This window comes from Gracilinanus agilis, chromosome 1, assembly GCF_016433145.1.
Source record: "Gracilinanus agilis isolate LMUSP501 chromosome 1, AgileGrace, whole genome shotgun sequence".
Lineage (NCBI taxonomy): Eukaryota > Metazoa > Chordata > Mammalia > Didelphimorphia > Didelphidae > Gracilinanus > Gracilinanus agilis.
The window spans coordinates 557,073,219-557,086,417 of NC_058130.1; the positions used below are offsets into that span (position 1 = coordinate 557,073,219).

A 13,199-nucleotide genomic window follows, 5' to 3' on the forward strand; every position below is an offset into this window, starting at 1 on the left:
GCAGCAGTCAAATGATGTTATGAAGTCAGAAAAGATGTAGCAACAAAGTAAGTGTTTAATAAATGTTTTTCATTCATCCTAAATATTGTACAAATTACATATACAAAGTAATTTCAAAAGGAAAAAGGCACTAACAACTTGAGGTGGAAGAAGGGAGGCAGAAGTTAGTGCTTTTAAAGAAGCTTGGGATTCTAAGAGTAGTAGAAAGATGAGGATGCAACGTCTTTTATTTTCTGTTTCCCAAGTGCCTGTAAGGCGCTCTGCACATAGAAGTAAGCAAATGGAATCTTTCAAATAAAAAAGGTTGAGCAAACTATGTACTTAAATGTTGAATGATGGTTTCTAAGGTCCCTTTGCAGTTCTAAATCCACTAATTCAAGAGGATGAAAGGCTTCTGGATCCCAGTAGTGGCCCTCTTGTGTGTAAAGTATATATAGCTAAGTTTTCTATTGGAGACTTAATCCATACAGGGTTGGAAGTGTCCACACTTATAAATGATGCTCCATGAATCTTAGGTTTTAAGCTATGAAAATGGTATGTAAGCATTGACTTTTGGGATGCATTGACACCAAGAATTTTCAAAGGAACAATGACTTATTTAACTTTTTTCACCGAAGTGCGTTGGCTGCAGTGGTCCCACGGGGTCATTATCCTATACAAAGCTCCAAGTCAAACAGAGAAGCCCAGGGTTCTCTCCACTCCTGGAGACCAAACAAGCTCAAGACTTTCCGCCTTCCCCAAGCTGGAAGCACTGCGCAGCTGCCAGCAGATCCAGCAGAGAAAATAGGCATACTGCGCCTGCGCTGGCCACCTCACAGAGCGCTCTGACAACTCTACTAACGCCGCCATCATCGCCGGGTTTGAACCCTCCATCCTGCCGTAGCCAGATTGCTGGCCTGCCATTCGGTCTTTCCTTTTTTCTTTCTTCTGAATCTCCTAGTCCTCGGCTTTAAGATGGAATCCTTTGCAGCAGCAGCAGCGGCGGCAGGAAGAGGGAGTCCCCTTCGAGGGGTCCGAGCCGAGACTGCAGAAATGGCAGCGCAGAAGATTAACGAAGGGCTGGAGCATATAGCCAAAGCAGAGAAATAGTGAGTGAGCCGGCTCCGGAGCTGGGGCATGGGTCGTTCGTTTCCTTGAACCAAGGAGTTGCCCTGAACATGCCATTCCGCCGAGTCGGCGGCAGCCCGTCCGGGGACCCCGAGGCCCCGGACAGCCCCGCGAGCCCTGGCTGAAGGGAAGATTGGGTGTCCGGGAGGGGTTTGTGGTGCACCCTGGGAGTTGTAGTTTCCTTCGTCCATTTCCGCGTTTTCCAGTAGTAGCTACGGAGGTTATCCATAATACTGCAGTGCTTGCTGCTTGTTGGGGGAGGGTGTGGTTTCTGTGTTTGCATTCCCTGTTGCAACTAAACAAACACCCAAATGGGTGCTTACGCAAATAATAAATTCCACTAAGGGTTGTCTAATCTGTCATTTTCCCCATCACATTACAGCAACAACAATAATTAGAATGTATTTACATACTTTTTCATTTTATGTATGATTTCAGGTTTCTATATAGAATGAGCTTTCTGTAATTGCTCAGTGAGAGTTAGCCTCGTATTTAACATCCTCCTACCCTTCCCTGTCCAAATTGCTTTAGAATCTAAGTTTAGATTATCCTAGTCATCTGTCTTTCCTCGATGCCAGTGGTATTGACAACTGTCGTATGAAGGAAAGGAAGTCTTGATGACCGGAATTAAACATGACAGTTATACTTGGCAGAACTTATTATGTGATATTTTGTTAGGAACTCACAGCACAGCTGTTCCTTCCTTCAAAAGCTCTAGAAATCATACCTATTTCATCCATTTCCTCCCTAAAAACTTTTTGTCTATCTAAAGCGGTGGAGGTATTTTCAGACTCACTATTCTCATCTCTCTGTTCATTCTCTTCATTAAAGAAAAATAATTTCGCTATTTCTTGAACACTTGTAAACACATATATTTAAAGTTTTGATAGTTTATATTTTGTTGTCTTCATGATTATACATTTTTAGAAGGCAGGCATCATACCAGTTTAATTTTGTATGGGCTTGATATACTTGGTTATATCAAATGGCAATTCCACTGCCTGATAAAGAAGATAAAAGAGAAGATGGTATACAGAGAACTGAAATTTTCTATTGGATAACCAGGTTATATATCCCATCTAGATAGTAAGTACAGTTTTACTTTCTTGTAGTAGTTAGGGTTGCATGTTTCTGTTTCCAGTAATTTAAGAAGTAATACCTTATCAGTGAAAGATCTTTTTATTTCATTAATTCGATTATGTTTATGATAGGATTCAATGTGACACTTTTCTCATTCCTATCCCCAACTTCCAGGGTGAGTTGGAATGTTTAGCATAACTTGTTACTTAATTTCACTATTACTCTGGATTGTTATTATTATTATTGTTGTTGTTGTTATTTTAACCCTGGCCCTTCTATCTTAGAATCAATAGCTTGTATTGGTTCCAAGACAGAAGAGCAGTAAGGGTAACATTGGGGGTTAAGTGACTTGACCCCTACAGCTAGGAAGTGTCTGAGGTCAGATTTTTAACCCAGTACCTTCCATTTTTAGTTTGGCTCTCAATGCACTGAACCAACCAGCTGCCCCCACTGGATAATTTTTCGACCATCATCTCTTAAGGACATCATTATTTTTGAAGTCCATATTATCCATTTATAGTGCCCCTTTTCTTTGTCATTGCATCTACTAACCTTTAGGATATTCCCTCCTTTTTTTATTCCTTTAGTTCACCATCCCACTCCCTGCTTCTTGTCATCATGACTTCAATGTCTACTTTGATGACTTCATAGTTCTTGAGAAGACCAGTGACTTCATTCATCTTCACATCAGACACACCCACAAATGTATGGCCACACTTTAAATTTCATCATTACATTGAATTATTCTGCTTCTAAGATTTTGAATTTTAATATTTCCTTCTGGAACTTATCCTGGGGTTAAATCCAGGGTCACTAGCTAAGAAGTATGCGAGGCCAAATTTGAACTCAGGTTCTCCCAACTCCAGGCCTGGTGCTTTATCCACTGAGCTACCTAACTGTTCCTCTTCCTGTTCCTATTCCTTTAACACAAAAAAGTGAAAAATAAAAATAATAAACCAGAGGAGACTTGAACAGGTTTGAATCAGGGTGGAAGATTACCCCCTCCCAACCCCCACCCTCCATCCTTAATTCTGGCTCTGTGCCTGTATTTTCTCAAATTTTTAGCCCAAGGTAAAGAATGGGAATCCTAGGACTTGATAGATCTTTTTCTGTCCTCAGTCCTTGATCAGTTCTTTCTCATATGACAAATAGTTGGAAAGTTTTGTCCTTGTCTTTCTTGTCCAGCACTGGCAGCCCATTTTGGGCCCCTTGGATAAACTTCAGTCTCTGGTTCTGTGTGAGGAAAAGCTCATAGTTTTTCCACATTTATGTCTCTGGACAAAAAAGGCTTTTTGCTTTAGTTCATTTACAAATGCTTTTTTTTTAAATGTAGAATGAACTTTTTTCTCATTTTTTTGTGACTAATATCTTGTAGGTGTCTAGTTATTTATAGGTTGTCTCCATTAGAATATGGACTCTTTGAGGGCAGGGACTATTTTTTCCTTTATTTATATATTCACAACTCAGCACAATGATTGAAATACACTAAGTGCTTAATAAATGATTGTTGAGGGGGAAGCTGGGTGTCTCAGTGGATTAAGAACCAGGCCTAGAGATGGGAGGTTCTAGGTTCAAATTTGGCCTCAGCTACTTCCTAGCTGTGTGATCCTGGGCAAGTCACTTAACCTCCATTGCCTAGCCCTAACCGCTCTTCTGCCTTGGAACCAATACACAGTTTTGATTCTAAGATGGAAGGTAAGGGTTTAAAAAAAAAGATTGTTGACCCAACTAACTGACCCACTTACCCTTCAAATGTTGTCTTTCCTAGTGTTGCCTTTTCCTTCCTCTATTACATATATTACATATACATATATATTATAGCATATGTGTTTGCATGCATGTATATAAATACTTCTTCAATAGACAGTAAGTTCTTTCAGATAAGAGACTTTTGACTTATTCTTCTTTTTAAAAAACAGTTAATTTGCTTGTTTGTTACATTAAAATTCCCAGGCTTTCCCATCCTTCCTTCTCTCCCTGTACTAGAGAAAGCATCATTTAACAAAAAGATGTATGTATATATAAAACTATGCTTTGCTTGTTCCTATTTACCAGTTCTTCCTCTGGAGTTAGACATACACAAGCCATTCTTCAAACAATATTTCTGTTACTGAATATAATGTTCTTTTTGTTCTGTCTTTTTCATTCTTATTTTGTCCAGCACCTAGGATAGCTCCTTGAGCATTTTTACACCCTTAGTATTTATTGAAAGAACAAATATTTTGACACTGATACTAACAGAATTAAATTTAAATAATGTGACTAAATTGATCTTTTAAGACCCTTCTACCTCTAAATTTATGATTATGGCTCTTAGATTTCAAATATCTATAACAGCCCCTTATATTTTTCAGTGCAGAAGGAAAATAAACCACCTCAAGTTAGAAAAAATTACTACGTACTACATTATACTCTACCATAGTGAATTAAAATTAGTGACCTAAGTTGCTTCCTGCTTAACTATACTAGCTGGCATTACTTTTCAAAAGGATTTATAAAAGAAATATTATTTGTTAGATCCTGTGTCCCTATTTTTGGTTTGGAAAATTTGATCACTAAAATCAGCAATCTAAAAGATCTAGTAGTCTGATATTCTGCTACTTGCAGTATTTCCTCTCAACTTATCACAAGGTGATGAGTTGGAAAGAATTTTACTATTATCTAGTCCAATTCCCACATTTTACAAGGGTGGAAATTAAGGCAAAAAAAGTGAAATGGCCTATTCCAAATTATGTAGGTAGTAAATGGCAGAAATAGAGGAATTTGATCCCAGGGCCTCTAATTCTGAATTGAATGTTCTTTTTCCTACACCACTGGGAACACCAGTAAAGAAGAATTGGTTGACTAAGATTTTCTTCACATTCTTGCTTTTGGGTCCATTTTGCCTATGAGTCTTCCTCAGCTGTATTTCTAAAGTTATTGCTAATGAACTACCAACATTTAAAAAATCCATGTATATGAGTTTGTAGATCGTATAGTTATAGTTGTGTTTCTTTTAGCAGTTTTGTACTAAGTGATTCATTCTGGTCAGATGAGGTTCCTTTTCTAGGAGTAAGGAGTGGGGATAGGTAGACAGAAATAGTTAGAATGACGGATGAATTAATGGGTGCAGTCCATGACACTATATAAATTATACCAACTTTGGGGTGTATTATTATAGCTTCTTAATGATTGCCATAGTTAGAAGGTGCCTGAGATCTGAAGTCAGGAAGACTTGAGTTCAGACACTTCTTCGCTATGTGAGCTTGGGCAAATCACTTAACCTTTGATTGACTGACAAAAGGGTTCATTGGAAAAGAAACTGGCACAGCCCTCCAGTATCTTTGCCAAGAAAACCCCATTGGTAGTTGTGGTCCATTAGGTCATAACAAGTCATCTATAACTGAACAACAACCATATCTGTACTTTTGTTGATTTTAATTTTATAGTCAGCCAGGCATGTTTTGCACTAAACTATTTTATCACTTTTACAAAATCTTTGGCTTTTCTATGTATCGTTTTTCTATGTGTACTCTTTCATATATTAATTCTCCTTGAAAATGTTGAGTATTCTAATAAGCCAAGCCATGAGAAAAATGTTTTATTTCTTTAATTATGATAAATATCTCACAGCATAATTTCATATAAATCTTTTACTGTTTCTTTGAATTCTTCATATTCATATTTCATACTTCACAATAATAATCAATTGCCCATATATACTCCATTTGTTCAGCAGTGCCACTTTGTTTTCAATTCTCTTCTACTATGAGAAGTTGCCTAGACAAGTAGTGTCTTTCACAGTTGATCATCATTATAGTATTTTGCTTACAATGTACTTGTTCTGATTCTGCTCTCTTCACTTTGCATTAGTTCATATAAGTCTTCTCAGGTTTTTCTGAAACCATCCCCCTTTGTTATTTCTTATAGCACAATAGTAGTATTCCATCACAAAGTTATACCGCAACTTGTTCAGCTATTCCCTAATTTCCAATTCTTTGTGGAGCAAACTTATAAAAGTGCTTACTGCCATGGTTGTAATCACTTCTCAGGTAAGGACATATACACAAATCTTAAATGAAATGTGTGTTGAAAAAAAATTGATAACTCACTTATGATGCTTTGGTATATGCCTGATAGCAGGTTGAATATGCTTGGTAAGCTGTTATAGAACTCTAGCTCTAGGTTTCTGTTTTGTTGGACAAGCTGGATTTCCTATTGCCTTTGAGATTGATGTTGTTGTATGATCTTAGAGTTCTATGAACTGAATGAAAATTTACTTTGCAAAGGACATTGTTTAGAAAATGAAAACACATGAAGGAAAAGTTTTCTTCTTTTCTTTAAAGGAAGTTAAATTATCAACTAGTAGGTTGCTTGATAATTCAAATTTTGTACATTTGGATTGCAGTACTGTGCTGTTGTTCTATAATTGCAAATCCTTTAATAAAGGAGAAAATGAGTCCATTTATTTAATTATCATTGTTGTGGGTTAGAAAGCCCTTTTGTTTTATCTCTGCTATGGTTCAGCTTCTTAAGATTATCATTTTCAGTTAAACTTGCTAATGCATCATGATTCATCTGACTTATAAATAAATGTAGATGATCAGTTGTATTAAAGTTGTCTTCTTTTTCACTTTAGCCTGAAAACTGGTTTTTTAAAATGGAAGCCAGATTATGACAGTGCGGCAACTGAATATGGGAAAGCAGGTAGGAGACTCTAGTCTTTTTAGATCTAGTGCTAAATCTTAAAATAATCATTTGCTTTCATCTAACATGACATTAATACAAATAGATATGTTTCTATTTTTAACAGCAAGACTATTATATGCCTTTGGTATTCCTTCCACTTAAATACTGATAGCCTCCTTCATTGTTGGGAGTTGATCTACCACTTCCTTTCATCTGCATAGTGAGAGGAGTGACACTCAGAAGTAGTTTTTAATAGTTTAAATGTGTTATTCTCTTGTTCCCCCTAGTTTTGTGATAAGTATGGAGATTTAATGTATTACTTATTGTGTAACTTGGATATTATAGACCTTTTCACAGCAAAATAAAATATATCAGTTATTTATTTGATTTTCTTCTCAGATGATTCACATGTTCTCTGGAAACAGATCCAATGGTATATTTGTGAAAGTTAAGACTTTTTTCACTTTGAGCCATATGGATACTTTAGAATCATAAAATTGTAGTTACAGAAGAAACCTCAGAGGTAACATAGTCCAATCCACATCCCCTTGCATCATGCCCAATATGTGATCATCTAGTCTTTCTTTGGAGGCCTGCAGTAATGGGAGCTATGTCCTAAGGCAGGCCATTCTACTTCTATATAACTATAATTGTTAGGAATTCCTTCCTTATATTTACTTCAAATCAGTGTCTCTGTAACTTCTATTCAGTAGTTCTAATTCTGGCTTTTGAGGCCAAGCAGGTTAAATTTAATTCTTCCTCATACTAGTGTTTGGTTTCAAGTCCTGTTACCACTTGGATCACCCTCCTTTTGACACATTCCATATTATCAGGATCTTTCCTAGAACATGGTGCCCAAAATTGGGCATAAGTATTCCATCTGTGAACATTCTATTTCTCCTAATTAGTTAAGCATTTTTTGTAACGATTTCCCTCCTTTTTAAAATATGAAATGAATTTTTGGTTTGATGTGTGTCTTAGAGTTAATTTGTGGTTAAAATTTGGGTTCAGTAAGGAGGTCAATAGATTTGTATGATTTACTATAGTTTTTGGCCCATAGTTTAATTTGTCTTTATTAGGCCATACTTTGTGGTATATAAATTGTCTTTTTTAAGATGAAAAAATCTGCCTCTGAATTAATTAGCTTGTAATGTGATTATTGTTAGCTGTTAAACATCATCACCCCAGCTCAACAAAAGTATGTAGCTGGTAAAAAGTCATCTCTTTTTACTCTTCTGAGTCCTGCTAGTTCTAAGCAGTGATGACGTTCAGCAGCGGTAAGGAGCTGAGAGTATACTGGAGGGAGGTAGTTTGCTATTTAGTCGCTTGCTGAAGGTATAGCACTTCCTGCACTTAGAGTGGGTATTAAGGTTGGAGTTGGAGAAGCAGAAGGAGAAGAATGGGGGAAAGTGAGGCATTGTCTTTGTGTTCCTCTAATTGAGGAGAAGACAGAAGGGCAAGGGAAGAAGAGTATTGTGACAAATAGGGCTATTCGATGCTATTTCCTTCCTTTCTTTTTTCCTCCACCCCAACAGAATTATAGATTTCAAAAAGGTAAGACAATTCTGTCTTCTCTTTTATAATATACTTTTATGTCCTCCCCCCTAAAGCCCTCCCCACAAACTACAAGTCGTCTGTGATTGATCTCAGTAGAGTATTAACACAGAACGTAAGAGGGACTTTTTTTTTTTTTTTTTTACTGAAATAAATCTTCATTTGATGGAATAGATAGGAGGCACTTAGTCAGAGGCTGCTCTGGTATACTTTAGCCACTCTTTGAGGGCAGATTCTTCCAACGCCAGATACTTTCAACTAGTATGAATGAGAGGAAATACATGGAAAATCAGCATTGCTTAATAGCATGTGTACAGCTACAGAGAATTGTACATTCATTTCATCTTGGTTAGAAGCTGGGGAAAATGAAAGTAGAGGTGGGGAGGTTCAGGTAAAACAAACTGTTGAGTTGGCATAACAAATAATTAAACCAGAGTGGTGGTGGTAGGGGGAATAGTGAAGAGAGGAGAGGAGAGGGGAAGGATTGGAGTTATTGGGACATTTTATTTTATTTTTATAATTTAATTTAATTTGTTTATTAAACCCTTACCTTCCACCTTAGAATCAATACTGTGTATTGGTTCGAAGGCAGAAGAGCAGTAAGGGCTAGGCAATGGGGGTCAAGAGATTTGCCCAGGAAGTATCTGAGGCCATATTTGAAGCCTCAGCCTCTCATCATTAGACTTGGCTCTCAATCCACTAAGCTACCCAGCTGCCTCTATCGAAACACTTCATTCAATTATTTATTTACTTATTTTTGTTTGGGCATTTTTATTTAATTAATTGGGTTAGAATATTTTTCCATAGTTATATGATTCATGTTCTTTCCCTCCTCTCCTCCCGTCTCCTTCCTGTAGCCAATGAGCAGTTCCACTGTGTTTTACATGTGTCATTGATCAAGACCTATTTCCATATTATTAATATTTGCACTAGAGTGCTCGTTTAGAGTCTCCATCCCCAATCATATCCCTGTCAAACCATGTGATCAAGCAGTTGTTTTTCTTCTGTGTTTCTACTCCCACAGTTCTTTCTGTGGATATGGATAGCATTCTTTCTCAGAGGTCTATTGGGACATTTTAAACCCTGTGTTTTTCTTGTTTCACAGCTTTATTTTTCACCCTCTTAATATTGTATTTAGACTTGAGACTGCCATTAAAATTCTATAAATACTTGTTCTTTTTAACTACTTAAAGGCTTAATAGTATTACAGTGTGAAATTTTTTCCTGTACATCTTATTAATGCAGTACCCTTAAAAACCAAAGACAATAGGTAGAATTTTCTTTGAACCCTGTTTTAATCCAATATTTTCTTCCTTTATGAAGCATTTTTGTAGTAACATTTCTACTTCAACATTCTTATTTTCATATCAGTCCTCAGTTCTGGTGCCCATTAAGATTAATGGGTATGGGTTACTCAGCAAAGCCTGTGGTTGCTAATACTTGTTTTGATATTCAATTAACCATCCTGATTTGATTCTATCATACTAAGACTATAACTATCCAATCAGTTCTTCAAATAAAATTAAAAAGTAAATAATTAGAAAAGTTACAAGATAATTCTTTAATAGCATAAATCATCAGTATATTATATGGCCATAAAAAATGATGTAGCAGAAGCAAGGAACAAGTAATAAACAGCCTATATATGCTCTATTTGTAGCTATTAAATGTAAAAGAGAGGGAGAAAAGAGAGAGTCCTTAACATACTGAATGGACTCTCGTGGTGAATTTCAAGGAAGACATGAAAGAAAGAATCATAGGATGGTTAGGAATAGATTGTGAGCTTTATTGCTAGATTATATTAGTGGGCGGCAAATAGGTATAATAGAAAGAGGACCTGCTTAAAAGACAGTTTTAAGTCTTCCTTCTGACACTTGCTGCTCATGTGACCTTAGGCAAGAAACTTTAATCAATCAATAAACATTTATTAAGTATCTACTATGTGCCAGGCATTGTGCTAAGTGCTGACAGTGTAAAAAGAAAGAAAAGAGTTCTTGCTCTCAAGGAACTTACAATCTATTGAGAGACAATATATTAAAAAATATTAAAAAGCAGGCTACATATAGGATACAGGGGAAATAATTAGCAGAGGGAAGACATTAGAATTGAGAGGGGTTAAGGAAAACTTCCTGTAAAAGAAGGCATTTTTATTGGGACTTAAAGAAACGTATGTAGGCTTTACCTTTCTGGTTCTTAGTTTCCTCATCTGTAAAATGAGGGAGGTGGACCTGATGACCTCTAAAGGCCCTTTCTGCTCAGCATCTATTATCTTAGGAAATAAAAGAGCCATTACAGTGTTATTTTAATTCTCTTTTTCAAATTTTTTGGAAATAAGCAGTTTCAGTAATACTTTTCCTAATATAATGATTCATTTTGTTTTTTTTTCAAGTGATAAAAATGGAAACAATTTTTTTCTTTATTTCAGCTGTTGCTTTTAAAAATGCCAAACAGTTTGATCAAGCCAAAGATGCCTGTCTGAGAGAAGCTGCTGCACATGAGAATAATCGGGCGTATCTTTTCAACATCATGTAAAATGCTTTTTTAAGGAATTGAATCAATCATTTGGTGAAAATATGCCTTGGTTAACATTTATTATTGTTATTAGTTGTGAATTTGTCAATTAGGAAGGAAAGCATAGCATTGAATTTTCAAATTGTTTATTCTTAATGAGTTCTCAGGAATAAGAATCTATTTTTATTTACAGAATTAATTTGTGAAAAGAATGTCTTCCAGATATTTATTTTTTGTTGATGAGTTTGGTAATGATTGTTCTCATCTCCTTCCTCCCCCATAGAATGGGGTGAAGGAGATATTTATTAGTTAATCATTAAGTATTTTAAAGTACTTATACTATGTGCTAGGTATTTATACTATGCACTGAGAATAACAAAAGTGAGGTTGCTCTGCCCTCAAGGAGCTTACATTCTATTAGAATGGTACAGAAAAATAAATAGCAAGTAAGTAGCCAATACAACTGCCAAACAACTTTTAAAAACATATTTTAATCTAATTTTTCTTTCCTGTTTTGGTACTAAAGCTGATAAACAGGTTGAAGTGAAAAAATTGATCAGAAATACTTAAAACTTATTGAATGAAAATGATTTCTTATTCTATTTCTATTAAAAGGTGCTTTGATTATAATTATTTTTAGTTTTGGTTGATCTTGTTAAATCGATACATACCGGAAATTTTAAAAAATGTGCTAAATTTCTTTAGCACCTTTCTGAAATTTATAGTTTTTAGGAAGTATTTGTTACAGTCAAATTATTTCTCATGTATGTACCATAATTTTAGGGATTAACCTAGTTATGTCACATTTTACTTTGTTCCTGTTAACTTGTAAGGGTCTAAGACACTCATTCATTTCTTTTATTTTTATCCTTAACTCCAAGTCCTTCACATCCCCAGTCTTTTTCATGCAGCCAAGTAAGTTCTTTATACCTAGCTACTTAAAAATTTTGAATGCTTCCTAATGTTCAGGAAGCAAATTTGTATTTACTTTGTATTGACTTAAAATGTTCTTGTTTCTACTTAAAAGGATATTAATTTATAATTGGAATGCATATTTATACTTGTTGCAATATAGTATCAATGTTGTCTTTTCCTATCAAGCATAGAAAAAATTTCAGTCTATATCATTCTCAGATTGGAAAGCAGAAAAACTAAATATTATCTTCCCCTTATAGTAATTTTGAAAGTTATCCAACTGTAGAAGATTAGGAAGCTTGATCTTATATTCAGGTCTTTTAAAAAACACTTTTTACCTCTACTGTGTACCGTTCATCCATTCACTTTATATTGTCTCAGAAGTACAATATAAAAAAGTCAGCATGAACATAATAGAAAAAGGAAGTATGATTGTACCCAGCTGCTTTACTATTATTGAATGAGATAGTTGCATTTACTGAGTAGTAAAAGCCAGAATGTTTTTCCTTTTTTCTTCATTTCATTAAGATCACTTATGAAGAAAATTGTTTTCTCTTTTTTTTTACAGAGCTTATGAACAAGCTGGCATGATGTTGAAGGTCAGTATGGCATAACTGCAATATAAGTAATATGTCTTCTTTATTATAACAAAATATTAAATATCATAGTTATGTTTAGTTTGAAAAGTCACAAGCCAGGAAATGTTACGCATGCTAGAAGAAGGATTTCTTAAATAGTGCCAATTAGAATGTGAATAGAAGTAGGACATTAATATATTTTTTTAAAAATACATTTTTATTTGTTTCATTAAATATTTTCCAATTACATGTAAAAAGATTTTTAATATTTATTAATTTTTTTGACTTCCAGATTTTGCCCTTCCCTCTCCTCCTCCCCTTTCTTTGAGAAGGCAACAATTTGATATAGATTATACATATGAAGAAATGCAAAACACTTCTACATTAGCCATGTTGTAAAAAAAAAAAAAAAGAAAAATAAGATAAAAAATATGCTTCATTCTGCATTTATAGTTCATTAGTTCTCTCTCTGTAGGTGAATAGCATATTTTTTTAAACATTTATTAATATTCATTTTTAATGAATAGCATATTTCATCATGGGTTCTTTGGAATTGTTTTGGATCATTGTCTTGATCAGCGTAGATGTCTTTCACAATTTCTTATTCTTACAATATTGCTCTTACTGTGTATGATATTCTTCTGATCCTGCTTACTTTGCTTTGCATCAGTTCCTACAAGTTTTCCAAGGTTTTTCTGAAGCTGTTCTGCTTATCATTTCTTTATTTCCTTTTAATCGTTTATTTTTTCATTTACACATAGAAACAATTTTTGGCAATTGTTTTCT

At 35.0% G+C, this 13,199-nt stretch overlaps 1 protein-coding gene across 1 annotated transcript in view; it reads left to right on the plus strand.

Moving 5' to 3' along the window:
- Positions 1 to 638: 638 nt before the first annotated feature.
- The window catches only part of NAPG (NSF attachment protein gamma), a 32,040-nt gene continuing 19,479 nt past the window's right edge, over positions 639 to 13,199 (plus strand). The window contains exons 1-5 of the mRNA XM_044658070.1: positions 639 to 1,088; positions 6,806 to 6,873; positions 10,835 to 10,919; positions 11,818 to 11,835; positions 12,404 to 12,434. Coding sequence (XP_044514005.1) covers positions 955 to 1,088; positions 6,806 to 6,873; positions 10,835 to 10,919; positions 11,818 to 11,835; positions 12,404 to 12,434 — 336 coding nt within the window. The 5' untranslated portion in view covers positions 639 to 954. The remainder of the gene's footprint in view (positions 1,089 to 6,805; positions 6,874 to 10,834; positions 10,920 to 11,817; positions 11,836 to 12,403; positions 12,435 to 13,199) is intronic.